The 14,925-nt window shown below is 43.7% G+C and overlaps 1 protein-coding gene across 7 annotated transcripts in view; it reads left to right on the plus strand.

Moving 5' to 3' along the window:
* Positions 1-852: 852 nt before the first annotated feature.
* The window catches only part of USP24 (ubiquitin specific peptidase 24), a 62,173-nt gene continuing 48,100 nt past the window's right edge, over positions 853-14,925 (plus strand). For all 7 annotated transcript variants that reach the window (XR_005257781.1, XR_005257782.1, XM_038144154.1 and 4 more), the window contains exons 1-3: positions 853-1,348; positions 13,353-13,518; positions 14,516-14,583. Coding sequence is in view for 5 of the 7 variants with exons in the window: in XM_038144154.1 (XP_038000082.1) it covers positions 1,043-1,348; positions 13,353-13,518; positions 14,516-14,583 (540 nt within the window). In the remaining 2 variants the exon portion in view is untranslated. The remainder of the gene's footprint in view (positions 1,349-13,352; positions 13,519-14,515; positions 14,584-14,925) is intronic.

A 14,925-nucleotide genomic window follows, 5' to 3' on the forward strand; every position in this document is an offset into this window, starting at 1 on the left:
GCTGCGCTCCGGCCCTCACACCGCCCCGGCTGCGCTCCGGCCCTCACACCGTCCCGGCTGCGCTCCGGCCCTCACACCGCCCCGGCTGCGCTCCGGCCCCTCGTGCTCCGCTGCGACCGCGCCGGCCGCGCCCCACCGGCACCTGCCCACGGACCGGAGCCCTAAGTACCGGCGGCACCACCGGCAGCGCCGGGCCTGGGATCCTATCCCGGGCTGCCCAGCCCCGACACCCCATCCCGTGCAGCCCAACCCTGGCAGCTCGCGAGACACCGCCATGTCCCGGCGCCGGTCCCCGCCCCAACCCCATCGCCGTCCCGGTCCCCATCCCCATCTCGGGTCCTAAGGCTGGTCCACATCCTCGTCCCAGGTCCCGATCCCGGTCCGCATCGTCGTCCCGATCCCCATCTCCGCTCCCGTTCCCACCCCCAACCCCCATCTCCGTTCCCGTTACAATCCCGGTCTCGGTCCCGGTCCCCATCCCCGTCTCCGTCTCGGTCTCGGTCCCGGTCCCGGTCCCGGTCCCGGTCCCGGTCCCCATCCCCGTCTCGGTCTCGGTCTCGGTCCCGGTCCCGGTCCCGGTCCCGGTCCCGGTCCCGGTCCCCATCCTCGTCCTCGTCCCCGTCCCCCGTCTCGGTCCCGGTCCCGATCCCGGTCCCCATCCCTCCCGCCCTCACGCGCCCCCTCGGCCACGCCCCCTTCCCACGCCGGTCCATTCACTCCCCAGCCTCCCCCGTCACGTGACGCGGGCCCGGCGTGCGCTCCCCGGCCGCTGCTTCGCCGCCGCTTCCGGGCCGGGCCGGGGGCGGGGCCGGGGCGCGCGCGGGGGGCGGGGCCGGGGCGGGGCGGGGCGGCCGCCGCGGCGGCGGCGGCGGCGGGAGGGGAGCGGCGCTCCCGGCAACATGGCGGCGCGCGGGGCGGGCAGCGCCTGAGCCCGGCGCCTCTCGGTCCGCGGGGGTTCCCCCCCGGCCCCGGCCTCCTCTTCTTCCTTCTCCTCTTTCCTCCTCCTCCTGCCCCTGCCCCTGCCCCGCTCCCCGGCGCGGCCATGGAGAGCGAGGAGGAGCAGCACATGACCACGCTGCTCTGCATGGGCTTCTCGGACGCGGCCGCCATCCGCAAGGCCCTGCGCCTGGCCAAGAACGACATCAACGAGGCCGTGGCGCTGCTCACCAACGAGCGGCCCGGCCTCCACTACGGCGGCTACGAGCCCATGGAGAGCGGGCAGGGCCCGCCGGGCGGGCACGGCTCCCCCGCCGGCGGGCAGGGCCCCCGCGGCGGCGACGGGGACGGCGGAGGCGGCGGGGGCGGCTTCGACCCGCCGCCCGCCTACCACGAAGTGGTGGAGACCGAGGTGAGCTGCGGGCGGGCGGTCCCGGGGCGGTGGGAGCCTCCCGCTGCCGGGGGTCGGCCGGGCGGGGGGCCGGCGGGACGTGCCCGGGGACCCCCCGCCACTCCCCGGGCCGGGGGCTCCTCGTCCCCCCGCATTCCCCGCCTGCCGCCCGCCCGGCGCGCTCCCCAGCCCGTTCCCTGCGATCGCTGCAAGGTGGAGCGCACCCAGGGTTTTCCTTGGCATTCCAGGAATGTGTGGCTACCGTAGGGCTCTACTTTTCGCTCCCCCTCTTGTGCCTTCTTGCATAATTCCGGTGACTAAGGGCTGTCTGTTTTTTTGAAAACTGTTTGCACAATGTGAAGGAAAGCACAGTGTGGGTATGACTTTACGTACAGTTTCATTTGGGTAAGCTGAGCGTAAGTTCTGAAATAGGAGCCCAGTGAGGTCAAATGTTTTTTCAGAACAGAGTTTAACTCATGACTTAGGGCTGTGATGTAGATAGAAGTGCTGGAGAATGTCAGCCTTTCCCAGATTCTCTCCTTCCAGCCTTTCTCTCTCTTCCATCCTCTTCCAGAGCTCTGAACCCTTCAGCCAGCAGATACATTCAGGATGCTCTCTTTGCTGTTCGGAAGTCTTGTAGTGCTTTCTTATAAAGTCTTCTCCTCCTCCTGGTCTTTTTCCCTAAACTTCACAGTGTGCTCATAAGAAAAGTGCTGATTAGTAGTGTCCAGACTGTGGGACTCATGGGAGTGAGAACAGCAGAAAGCCCCTCTGATACCAAAGGGCCACCTTGCACAGCCTGTCTCAAGAAGCGGCCAAGAGCAGATGCTTAAGCTTGTTTATAAAACCAGGGAACCTCGTGTCCCCTCCCAGGCTCCAGTGACGAGTATCCTGAGGGCTTTCTGTGCCAGAAAAGTGCTCCCTTTCTGTGCATGCATGTGTATGTGTCCATAAATAAATACATGAAGAATCCACGGGCGTATCTGGTGCGTAACTACACTTGCACAGATCATCCGTATCCGTAGCCTCGGCGTATTGACGTCCAGCCCTGCAGAATAAAGATAGGTGATCCTGCTCACTGAATTAACTGGGTTAGGTCCTGAGCTGCTCTAAGCTGCTGATGTGTGCTTGTGGAGTAAGGTGATCCGTGGGATGGCACGTGTGCCGTGCAGAAACGGAGCCGCTCCTTAACTTCCCTGACCGAAGCGCCAGGGAACCGGTTTCCAACCTTTCCTGTGAAGGATTGAGAGTGAGCGAGAGTTCTTGTTGGCATTTGGGTTGGATGCAGTTCGAGCTGGGACAGTCTGGCTTGTCAGTGTGACATTTCAAGTGAAGCTGTCAGTGTAAACTTCAGAGAAGCGCTTTTTTCCCTGCTCTTGTTCCCGTTACAAATGGCACTTTGACAACTTTTAGAGGATTCTCCCGCCCCCCACTATTTCATCCTGTATTTCTGATCAAATTTACTTATCCTTTATAATAGTTTCCTTTGCCACTCACCTTCTTGTTTGCTCTGACTTGTGCTCTTTTTAACCCACAGGAGGGAAGTCATAACATTTCGATGTAGGTAAATCACTGCACAGAGCAGGCATTTCAGAAGGATTGAGGTGTCTTGCTACATGAAATTTTATATAAATTCATGCCTCAATTTAGTAATTGGATTCATTTGCAGATGAGCATCTGTCAACTCCTGCACATGTATGCAAAACTATTTTTGTAATAAAAGAGTTGCATCTATAAAAGTCCTGAGACTGGAATTGTTGCCTGTGCATATTTGTCTAACACTGCAGCACAATTTAACAGCTTTTGACATACATTTTATAAAAGAGGGAAAGTGATATATCATCAGTTCTTGGGTTTTTTTATTCGTCAGCTGCAATCTAGCATTACATTTAATAAGCGACAGCTATTCTTTAAGTGGTTAATCAGTAATTAATCAGGTTAATCAGTAGTTTTCCATTCAGCAGAAGCTTATGGCATATGAAGCTGTAGAGAAAGCCAGTGCAGAAGCAGCTATATTATTCATTGTAGTCATACACATTATGGTGAAACATATTGTACCCCATGCTGTCTTGTGGTAATTCAGATGTTATTTCTGGTTTTGTTCCTCTCAGTATCATCTCTCTTTCTAACAGCTCTTCAAGTGTGTATTCTTCCTTCTCTTCATAATGTCAGTTTTAACTTTTATTCAGTGGGGAGGAAGCGGTGTGTTCGATTTTTGGATTTTATGTATCAGCAACAGGAGATAAAGAGAAGATAAATCACAGGAGAAGAATTCTTAGAAACTTTCCCCCAAGTAAAATGTTCCAATCTAATGCTTCATGAACAAAAGTTAGGATTAGATGTTACAATTTAAAAATAACAAGATTGCCTCAGTCATTCTTCAAAACGCGTATAACAGGTCTGTACTTTGAATTTATGTGCTTTTTTTGGCTGAGCACACTTTAGCATGCATATAAGAATAGGTCTATGAATGATTAAACACTTTACATTTTCCCTAATCAGTAATGAATCCATTATGTTTGCATATGCTTATTTGGTCTCTATTACATAATGTTAGAATCTGTTCAGCATTCATGTGGATCAAAGAAAGGCTTGTCTAGTGGTTTTCTTTGAGAGGAGCACAGCAACCAGATACATATCATACTAGTTAAAACATGTTTTCTTTAGATAAGGTTTTAAAAATCAGTGTGAATCTTTTTTCAGTGGTCCAGGCTGCTGGTCTTCAGGGCTGTCTGAAAGTGTTAAAGAAGCCTGAATTTGGAGTAACTGGCCCAGAAGCAAGATATCTGCTGTGGGCTGGCCCAACATCTGCCCTGTGCTTTCTTTCTGTATGAGGCTTGAGGTGAAGGCGTGCATAAATTTCAATTTCATGAGGTTAAAACTTCAGTTTCAGCAGGCTGGTGTTTCCCTATTGCTGCAATTTTGGGTTAATAGCTGTGGCGTGCCTTTGGCATTGATGCTGGTAGCATGACCACACTTAACTCATCGAAAGGAATAGGCCAGACAGATCTGGGGACTTCAGTTCATTTGTGCAGTCTTCCTGAAACCGCTGGAAGTTCACCTTGAGGTTTCCAGCTGCTTGGAAGTTTTGCCCTTCGTAGCACCAAACCACACTGATAGACTGAGGTCACCTGCTTTTCCGAGAGGCAACTTTATGTGTTTGACATAATTTCTGTGTTTATGTCTGTTGACAGAAGTAAATCTTGCAGTTTGGCAGGAATGTGGGGTTTCTGTGTTTATTCCTTAGGCAACATGCAGCTTGTCACGGTGTGATTCTGTGCTGAGGGAGGCGGGTGAAGGATGCTGTGCTCATCTCTTCATCTGACTGACAGATAAGCTGCTTTATGAACTGCTGCTAAATCCTTATAATTTAAGACAAGACTATAAATGAGAGTGATGACAATGTCTGTCAGTGTGTCCATGAATTGCCACAAGTGCCACAATTGCTGGCTTTCATGAGTTTGAGAGGAATGGGTGGAGGAAGCTAAACAAATGTGGGGATTGTGAACAGAGAACTTGAAATTGTGGGGAGGGACAGGTAAAAATATTAAACATATACCAATGGTTTGTATAACCTTCACTAAAACCACCTTAATTTGCTTTTAAAACAGCTTCTGAGAGCCATTACTATGACCTTTTATCTAAATTGTGATTAACAGATTATATTACCCCACGGCTATTCCTGTCCCCTTCAGCATGTGCTCTTTTGATTTATGTTTTTGTAGTTGAACTGGATCAAAAGCTCATACATGCCAGATTTTACTAGGTAAGGTTTATAATAAAACTAGTCCAAGATTGCTTTTGGGGTGCTGTTTGACTGCAAGAGAAGGGATTTTGTGAAAAAAACAGGCCGGCGACCGTAGCGAGTGCCAGTGCCAGGAACATTTTCACTAGTCATGCTGCAGAACTGTGGTGTTCAAACCCTACCTCTCCTCATTATTAAAGCTCAGGACTGAAAGCAGTTCTGCCACAGATGTGCTTTAGCTTTTAATGTGTAAAATGAGGATAATGGGGTGTGCTTTATTAGGAGAACCATGGACGTTAGGCTTGTGAAGTTCTTTGATCTTTGAATGGAAGGAGCTGTATTTATTTAAAGACAAAGAAGGTATTTAGCCTTCAAGCAAATGAGATGGATTTCACGCTACAATTCTGCACATTTAAAGTCACTATTCTCTCTTGTAAGTAGTCTTGAGCTTTGCAAAAGTGAGTATTTCTTGCATTCTCATGTGGAAGTTTTACAGAGTGGCTTGTCTACGAATTGGCCTTGTAAAACAATTAAGCAATCAAATAAAGCTCTGTGGTGGATTCTGGCATCGAGTCCCTGGCTGGATGCCATCAGAATGTCAAGTGGAATTAGTATTTTAGCACTCTTGGTTTTCAGCATCACTGTTTTCAAAAATGAGTGGCCCTGGTGTGGAACCTCTTTCTATATTCTGATTCCATTAACACTTCCTTGAAAGCATTTGAAAGAAAATACTCCGAGTTTCATTCTTGATCCAACACGGACTAATAGAGATGCTGTGTGAATTTAGGGAAGTAGGGGTGATACTGAGAGATGCAGCTGGTTAATTTTAAATGTAAGCTTTGTTTTGAATAACTCACAAAGTCATTATCATGTAATGTGATCGTTAGAGTAATTGCTGGATTGAGAGGAGCGCTCTGTAATTACTGGTTCATTGGTGAAGGTGATGCCTGCAGGGTCAGTGAAGGTGGGAGAGTTCTGTACAGCCAAATTCTCAGCTGGGCAGGAAGTGTTTCTGGTATAATGTCCTCTGGAAGCATTTTTTGGTCATCTTCCCAGTTTACAGTGCTATTCTGTGGCAGCTGTTTAATAAGGAAGTGAAATACTGAGGAAGAATGAGAATAAAAACAAATTAGCCAGTGTTAGAAGTTAATTCCAGCAAATCATTTGGATTGCTTTTGGATTAAGGAACAGTAGCTCTTTGTATGAGGAGGGCAAAGAGGAAGTGCCTGTTTCTTTTGTAAGCTTTTATTTTGAAAAAAACACGTATTTGTGCTGCTGGAGGAATAGCCTTTGGTATATGTGTTTTGGGGGCCAAATTAAAAATTAATTTTAAAAGCCAATGTTCCCAGTGTTTCTTGCCACTTGATCTTCCTGCTTCTACTTTACAACAGTTCTGGCTTTTCTGATGCCTAGCAGAATGATCTTGAGAGGCATTTAAAGATTTTTTTTTTTATTTTTTATATTAGTTAGTCACAGTTTTGGCATTACACACTGTCAAAATCAGCTGCTTTGTCAGTTCTGGTTTCTGTCTCACTATACATCAGTAGAACAGAAGTATAGATGAGTGTTTAGTAGCATTATTGAATTAATTTTCCTTTCCAGAGCCTGACCTTTGGTCACTAAAATGTTCCAGTAAATACTTCATGTAGCGGTTCTGCAGCACTTCTCTATTAATTCCTGGTGTTTTGGCAAAGGGAGATACAAGTATTGACTTAATTTCAAGTACTGAAATGTTAAGCATTTGTGATTCATTGTTTTATTGTTTTTAAGCACAATGTTTATCTGATATCACACTAAGTTATTCTGAGTTATTTGGAACAAGCATGAGGTTTTGTGCTTATGAAAACTCAAGGGTTGGGAGGAATAATGGTGTTGACTCCGAGTGTGGCTGTTTGTAGTTACACAAATGGAGTACGTTTTTAAATATATCCACAGACAATAGTGAAAACACATGGAAGATAAGTGTTTTCCTTGGTTCCTTCTGAGTGGCATTCCTAACAGTGCTTTCCATGACCTCTCCCTCACCTACAACTTATCAGACTTCGAAATACGTTGCCAAAAGTGGTTGTAGGCAATCTCTGCCTCAGATTTCACCGAATGCTGTGGTAATAGCAGTTTAATAGGGCAAAGAGGCTCCTTGTATTTCTGAAGTTAAATGGAGGTTTTAATTCAAGTGCTATTTTTACAGAGTCTCAGTTGTTTTGTTTTGCTGTGATGCTCAGGACTGTGTTTATCTTTGAACAAGCAGGCGAGTACATCAGGGAGTATTGCCTGGTAACATCACACCATCACCCTGGAAATCAGGGAGAGAGTGCAAGCCATGTTTTCAGAAACTCTGAGTTAATTCTCAGCTTTGCTGCATTTATTTTTACTTTTCAAATTCATCTTGTGTTCTTATTCCCAGTCTTACACGGTTATTGGTTGTGAGAGACAGGGAGCAGAGGGAAGGTGGAGCCATAGGTTTTTTCTGGTTATAATTTGTTATAATCCTTTACAGCCACTAAGGGTTTAGTCTAAACCCTTAGTAGCTGTAAAGGATTATAACAAATTATATATATACATACATCCTTGATGGTGTCCTAGTGCAACTCTCAGTTAAGGTCAGTGTCTGAAAACCTTCTGTGAGAAAGTTCACTAAATAAATTGGGTTTTTCTTAGGACATCTCTGTGATGGAATGAGAGTCCAGATCAACTTCAGTTAGGTGGAGTCTGTAAAAGAGAATTTATTTTCCTTCAGTCGTAGACTGGTATCATCCTTTTATATTGGCATGACAAAATACTAGCATTTTTTTCCTTGTGACAAGACTGCATTTGTTTGTGTAAAGTAGTCCAGACTAGAAATTTTAAGAGTTTCATTTCTATGAAAAAAAGAACAAAACAAAACATCTGTGTATCTCACCAACAAGCTTATATTCTCTTAGCAGAACATAAACAACAAAAAACATTCCTATCTGTTGTTGCACTTAAAATTTTTGCATCCCAATATGTTTCTCTGGATGAAAATTCAAGGGTGAGATGCTGTATCTCTTTAGGACTTAAAACAGTTTAAAACTGTGACAATACTTTGCAAGTAAATGTCTGTTTGTCAGTAAAACATTCAGGAAATCACAGTGGGTTTTCTTATTGCCAGATAAGAAACATAATGTGGAAGTTGCATACATGACACCATTTTTTGAGTCTTACTAATACTGACATATTCACAAGCTTGCTCCTAGCAGTGTGGGTCCAATGGATTCAATCTGAGTGCAGGAACAGGCAGCTCCAATTTTGTTCCCACATCTGCCTCTTAACAAGAGACAAAAGTTCTTTAGCCATCTGGAATACCAGTTTGTAAAAAGCAAATAGGTTACAGGTATGAAAATGTGACCATTTTTTAAACATTCAATGCCTTGTTCGTGGTGTTTATGTGGAAGTGCAAGGTGGTAGCTGTGAGGTATTTGAAAGACTTTGAATTCTTACACTTGTGTTTGAGTTCTAGGTAACAGAATATCCCCCTTTTAGGAGTTAATTAACAGAAAAAAAGGTTCGCCACTCAGGCGTGAAACTAAAAACTGCTTTAATCAACAGTCTGGCAGGTGGAGGGACTGTCAGGTCATGACTTCAGGATTCATAGCTTCTCCCACAAATTGATGGGCACAGTACATCAGAGCAGAGAAATGCTCTGTTTTTCTGTGTATTTGATGTATTTCTCTCACCTTGCCTCCACCTGAGCATTGCAGTGCTCTGCAAACACTTGTGAGTGGTACAGCAGTGCTGTGTAGAGGGGAGCATCCCTGCTGACACTTGGCAGCTGGAAAAGCTGTAGCGTTGGAAAATTGATTTCTTTATGTTGACCATGTCTGTGATAAAACCTGAAAGGTGGACCTAAAATTTTTGGCTGCTACTTCTGGCTTTATGCATTTTTTTCATTACTGCTTTTCAGAGCAGTTAAACTTTGTCCTGTTTGTAAGTACATAGTAACAAGGTTTTGTGGTGGGTTTTTTTTTAACAATGCAATGAAACGTCAAAAATCTGTTTTCTTGGCTATAAAATGATGGTTCTTTTGTGAAAATGACTTGTTAGAGAGGCGTGAGATGGAGGTAGCTGCTTGGTCTGCTGGTGTCCTAGAAAGTCTGATCTTGTTGAAAGAAATATGATTTGGGTTTTCTTTCCTAAGTTATACTGGATTCAAGAGCACATAATGTGATTTAGTTATGGTGATAATAGATTCTGTTGGTAGCCTCCTATCAAAATCAAATTAACTAATTTAAATTATGATTTGACTGTAATTTCATTACTAAGGCTGCCAATTAGAATCAAAACAAGTCTTAAACTCCTTGTTATTTTATGTAAAGTGACTGGTATGGGAACTGTCAGTGGCTTTAGTTAAACAGTGTTTGATGAGTTAATTAGCTGAATACTGCATGAGTGCATTTGGAAGCTTTAAACTGTGACCTTTTGGCAATTAAAGTTAATTCATATTTCACTTTTTGTGCTAATCTTTGTTCTGTGTTACTCTTCAGTAGAAGGTTTTTGCTACAGATTTAAGCAATGCTTTATTGATCAGATGTTGAACAATTCTTGTTTATTCAGCCTTGCAAGCAAACCTGGGAGGTGCCAGGTCCCCAGAGAGGGAATCTTGAATCAGTGCTTGAGCCTGTTCCTGTGAGGGTGTTTCTCCTGGGAGCCTGTGTGTGTGTTTAGCCATAACTGCATTTTCACACCTTGAAAATAAGCCAGAAGAGCCAAGACTGTTAGAACAAGGGGATCTTCAGGGCTTTTGTGCAATAAGAGATATATCAGAAGTCATGGAAAACCATATTAAAGGTTTGTCAGCAGAAGTTTGTTGGTCTCACTATTTCAGCTGTAGAAATAGCTACAGATTTATGATGTACACTGTGACTTCCTACTGCAGAAAAGAGTGATTGTAACAGCCTTTTAGACAGTTTATCTTTGGATGACCCATTGATTACCAGGAATAGGGTTGGGTTGGTTTGTTTTTTTTTTTTTTTTTGCTTTTTTGCTGTTCTATGGAAGAACATCTGTACAAATCCTTTCCATGCTGGGGGTCAGTCCCATGCTAAGTCTGTTCAGCCAGAATTGCAGAGTCCTGATACAGATCATCATCAGCTGGTAGACACCATTCTGAAGTCACCTATTTGAGGGGAGAGAGATAGCTCTTTATATATATTTATTTAGAAACAAGCAAACAAACCCATGTAATTCTCCAAAGCCAAGATTGAGAAAACCACTTTTTGGGTGGCTGACGTGGCCTTGTATCCTATTTACTTTCTCATATACCATAAGTTCTCTTAAAAATCTTGTTATTTCCTCCGTGGACCTTTGTCAGTAGAGTTCGCAGTGACAGTTCCTGAGCTCCTCAGTTACAGGACATTAATTGTGGGTACATGTTCAGTGCTGTGTTGCATGTGTCAGTGTCAGCAGAGAAGTGAATTCTCCAGGCTGTGTTGGAGTGTGAGATCTGTGTGCACATCTCCAGCCAGCATAAGATGATGCAAGAACTGAGCTGATGTTTCACCTTGCTGCAGCAGCTGCTGCTAATAAATCCCTCACTTTAAAGAGCAGTGCCCAAATTGATTTCAAAATTGGGGGGTGAACAGTTTTGGGCTTTTTCTTGTACAGAAAGACACTAATTATGAAAGAGCAGCAGTGAGTCTTTAAAGAGACTGTTTCTTGTAGTGGATTTGGTTTAAGAAACACAACTCAGTTTGCACTAATATAATGTGAACATAGCTGTAATCTCCCAGAAATGCAGAGTGTTAAATTTATTAATGGTTTGGAGGGGAATTTGGGTTTTAAACTGCCTGGGTGTGTGTTTGAGACTGTCACAGGTTTCACAGTAGCTGAGAAGCTATGTGGATGTGATGTGTTCTAAAATTAATACGTGAACTTGATACGTTCTGCACATGGTTTTAGTAGCAGAGCACTGTCAAGCAAGAAGCTTCGTTGCCTCTAATTCCTGGAAAGTGCCAAAAGCATGCTCCTTCAATGCAAATAGCTCTCATTACTATTGGGGCAATATTCCAAATACCACACTCATTTTTTGTTTAAAACCATCTTTTCACTGCACTGTTGGTAGACTCAATCTAGCAACAGTCCAGATGTGTTCTAAGCATAATTTAGGATAATGTGGGAGCTGAATGTATGGTGAAGAACATGTATTATTTCACTTTCCATATGAATTTCTGTGTCGTGGACCCTGGCAATCACTTGTGTGGAAACAGGCAACTAATGAGCAGCATTGCTTGGATGCAGATGGGAAAGCAGAACAAGGAGTGGAGTTTTCATCTACAGTTGGAGGTCTGCCTTGCTGTTCTGCACCTCTTTAGATGCCAGTTGCTGTTTTTGCGTTTATTTAATGTGAACACTTTCCTCCAGGGAATGAAGCAACTGTTGCTCTGTTTCTGTAACATTTGTTGAAATGTTGCTTTCCTTGGCTACAAGTGGAGGCTGAACTGTAGTCCTTGAACTGCAATTGAGTGTTTAAGTTATACTCAGTATGCCTTTATTATACTAAAAGTTCATTCCTGCTCTGTTACTGCGAACACTTTCTTTATAACTGCACACTTGTTTTCTGTAGGAAATGATTTTGTTTTCTGCACGGGTGTTCTTTACAGAAGTTGTATAATTAACAGTTTAATTTCTAAAAAATGCTTCTAAATCATTTCTTGAGTGTCTTTGCATGTAGACCTTCAAACAACCCTTCTCCAAAACCTGAAGTATTTAAACAGGGTGTGATTTGCTAGATGGGAATTACATCAGGCTTCTATGCACAGGGCTGGATCAGGTGACCGCAGTTTCAGCAGCTGATATTCAGGTCTGCTAAAGTACAACCTCCCAAAAAGACAAACTGAGCACAAAGTGTTTAGCAGGGGGTTGGAGAAAGGCAGTGCTTTATTTCCCAAGCACCAATATGTGTTTTTTCTAAGCAGTGTTCTGCTCCTGTAAATTGTCCTGCTGCTCTGCAGAACGTTAGCAAGTCCAGCCCACGTGCTGTCCGTGAACTTTAAAGGTTAAGCTCTGTACAATTGCTGTTATCTTGGCTTAATAGTTTTGAACCATTATGAAAGTGAATGACACATCTACTTTTTTAAAACAAGTCTAATCCTACAAATAGCAGATGCAGTGAGAGAGCTGGAAGCACACTTGTGTGCATACATTGATTTTGCTCTTGGTATACCATCTCCTCCAGAGTTCAGTTCTTTCTTTTGGTTTATTCCTTTCTAGTTGTTCCATTCACTTTCCTGACACTGTCTGGTTTTTACTTTGGAATGTGTTCCCTGCTTGTCCTTCTTCCCTCCATGTCCCTGGCTCCTTTCTCAGTGGGATCTTGTTACCATCACTGCTCTTGTTTTCCACTGTCTCTGACAGTGGCTCCTGCTCGCTGCCAGGCCTGATCCAGACATTCTGTCCTTTCTCCTGCTGCCTTTGCCTGCTGGTCTGGAGGCAGGGAAGGGTAGTCCATGTGAACTCTTTGACACATTGGGTACCTGGCATCTATGGGAGGTTAAAAAATAAACAAAAGAAAATAAATGAATAACTTGTCTACCCTTTCTTTGGCGCTGCTGAGGCAGTTACCTCATATGGCACTTAGTGGAGAGCAGGGGTTATTCTGTGTCCTGTACACAGCTGCTCTTTAGTGCCACTAGCAAGGAAACCTGTAAAGCTTAGCTGCAGTCACCTGCTTGCCTTTTCCCTCTTACCTTCCAGAATATTTGCCAGTAACTCATTATGACTTCAGGAGAAGGATAATTACATTACCTTGTTGGACAGCTATATTTGATGTAGGTTTTTCTTTAGATTATTAGTTAGTAAAAGAAAATCTTGATGTACTGAAACAGTATCCTGTATTTCTGGTGTGATGGGGTGAAATGGACTTCCCTTAGAGTGAACTATTCCCATATTCTACAGGGGTTGTTGAACAGAGGATTAATGTGCAGATCTATGGAGATCAAAATTTGTACTCTACAGTCTCCCAGGGACTGGAAGTACTTATCACCTGGCTCTAGGATCTGATATGCAATGGAACAAGATTTGCCGCTTAAATCGGCAATTAGTTAGCAGTTAGTTATGTAAACATGGTAGTTATCACCTCCATGAAATACATCCAGGTATGTAATCCCTTCAATTCAAATTGAAATATTCAATTCTACTTTGAAAAACACAAGCAGCCTCGGGGTTGAGGATTTGACATGATTGTTACAAGCACAGCTGCCTTTTCTAAACCCTTTAATGTGTCTAGGAAACTGTTTCACTTGAACTTTTTTTTTTCATCCGCAGAAAAATGATGAAAATGGGAATTGCTCTGGTGAAGGGATTGAGTTTCCAACAACCAACTTGTATGAGCTGGAGAGCAGAGTTTTGACAGATCACTGGTCCATACCCTACAAGAGGGAGGAGTCTCTAGGCAAGTGCCTAATTGCATCCACCTACCTGGCAAGACTGGGTAAGTTCCCTTTCACAATTACACGGATTATCTGTTCAGAGCTCAGAGCGTGTCACAGACAGAATGTTGGGCATTTGTGTGTTTCACTTTAATCTTGCTGCTGTTCACTTGTACCCTACACAACAATCACATCTCTGGGAAAGTGTTTACCAGTGAACTCTTCTACCCAATGCTGTAAAAGCATCATTGATCTCTTTTCTTTCTCTCTAAAGTAATCTGTTTACTTAAGTTCTTTTTTTCAAAAAGTGGCACACATGTTTCTTTATGTTCTAATAATTGTGGGAATTACATATTTTCAGAGCTAAATTAGTGACTCTTTCTTTTTTCCTGGTGCTGGGTATTTTCCATTCATAAAAGCAAGCTGTCATCTCAATCCCTGCTGTACCAGTCTTGTATGAGTAGTTGCTTTTCCCTGGTGAAGTGCTTATATTGCATTAGATCTGAATTTGACTCTTCTTATTCAGTACTTTGGCTGGGGTTAAGAGTGTTATGGAGGCACCACACCCAACAACTGGTGTATAATGAGAGTACAAGATAGATTTTTCAGTCATGCCTGATGGCAGACTAAAAGGAGTCTTGTAATCTCTTCGAAGAATAGAAGTGTTAAGTGGTTCTGGTTTGCTTCTCTATTTCCAATCTGTGTTAAAAGGCTGTGCTTTAACTTGGTGTTGGTGGGAGGCTGTGAAGCATCAGTAATGTATGAATTGTAAACTCTGAAGTTTACAAGTTACTTATGGTGCTAATAATGCTTGGAAAACCTGTAAAAGGTATTCGGAAATTAATTCTGAAATTGGGAAATTAAGGTTCTGAAAGGCAGGTTCTCTCAAGTCATGCTTTTTGTGGCTTTAAAAGCATGCTAGTTATGAAGGAAAAGTAGCAGTTTTACTACTGCTAGTTTGAGTTGGTGTTCCCTCAAATTTGCAACAAGGCCTCTGAGGTCATCTTAAAAAGTAATTTTTTAAAAATACTGTTAAAAAGCACTTTCTTTTCTGTAAAGGTCTTTCTGATTCTGATGAGAATTGCAAGAGGTTTATGGACAGATGCATGCCTGAAGCATTTAAAAAGGTAAGTAGGTACAGTAGGCCAGTTCAATGTTTCTTTGTGTTGCTCGTGGTGGAAATAGTGTTTTGTAATCCAGACTTCAGGCAACAACTGAATGGGTTCTTAGATTAAAATCACACTCAAATTATTTTCTTAGATTAAAATCGTAGCAATTTAAATTTAAATCATGCAAGGTTCCAATTCTGCAACTCTGGCCAACTTTAGCACTTAGCTTTTTTCTTTTTTTTTCTCTTAAATGAAGAACCCTGTAGTAATTACCAGAGCCCAGAGAGAGCTTTAAAGACTCGTGGATATGGCCACTGGTGGCAAGTTCATGATCAGATTTCCATTAACTATTCTTTCTGT

Source organism: Motacilla alba, chromosome 8 (genome assembly GCF_015832195.1).
Source record: "Motacilla alba alba isolate MOTALB_02 chromosome 8, Motacilla_alba_V1.0_pri, whole genome shotgun sequence".
Taxonomy (NCBI): Eukaryota; Metazoa; Chordata; class Aves; order Passeriformes; family Motacillidae; genus Motacilla; species Motacilla alba.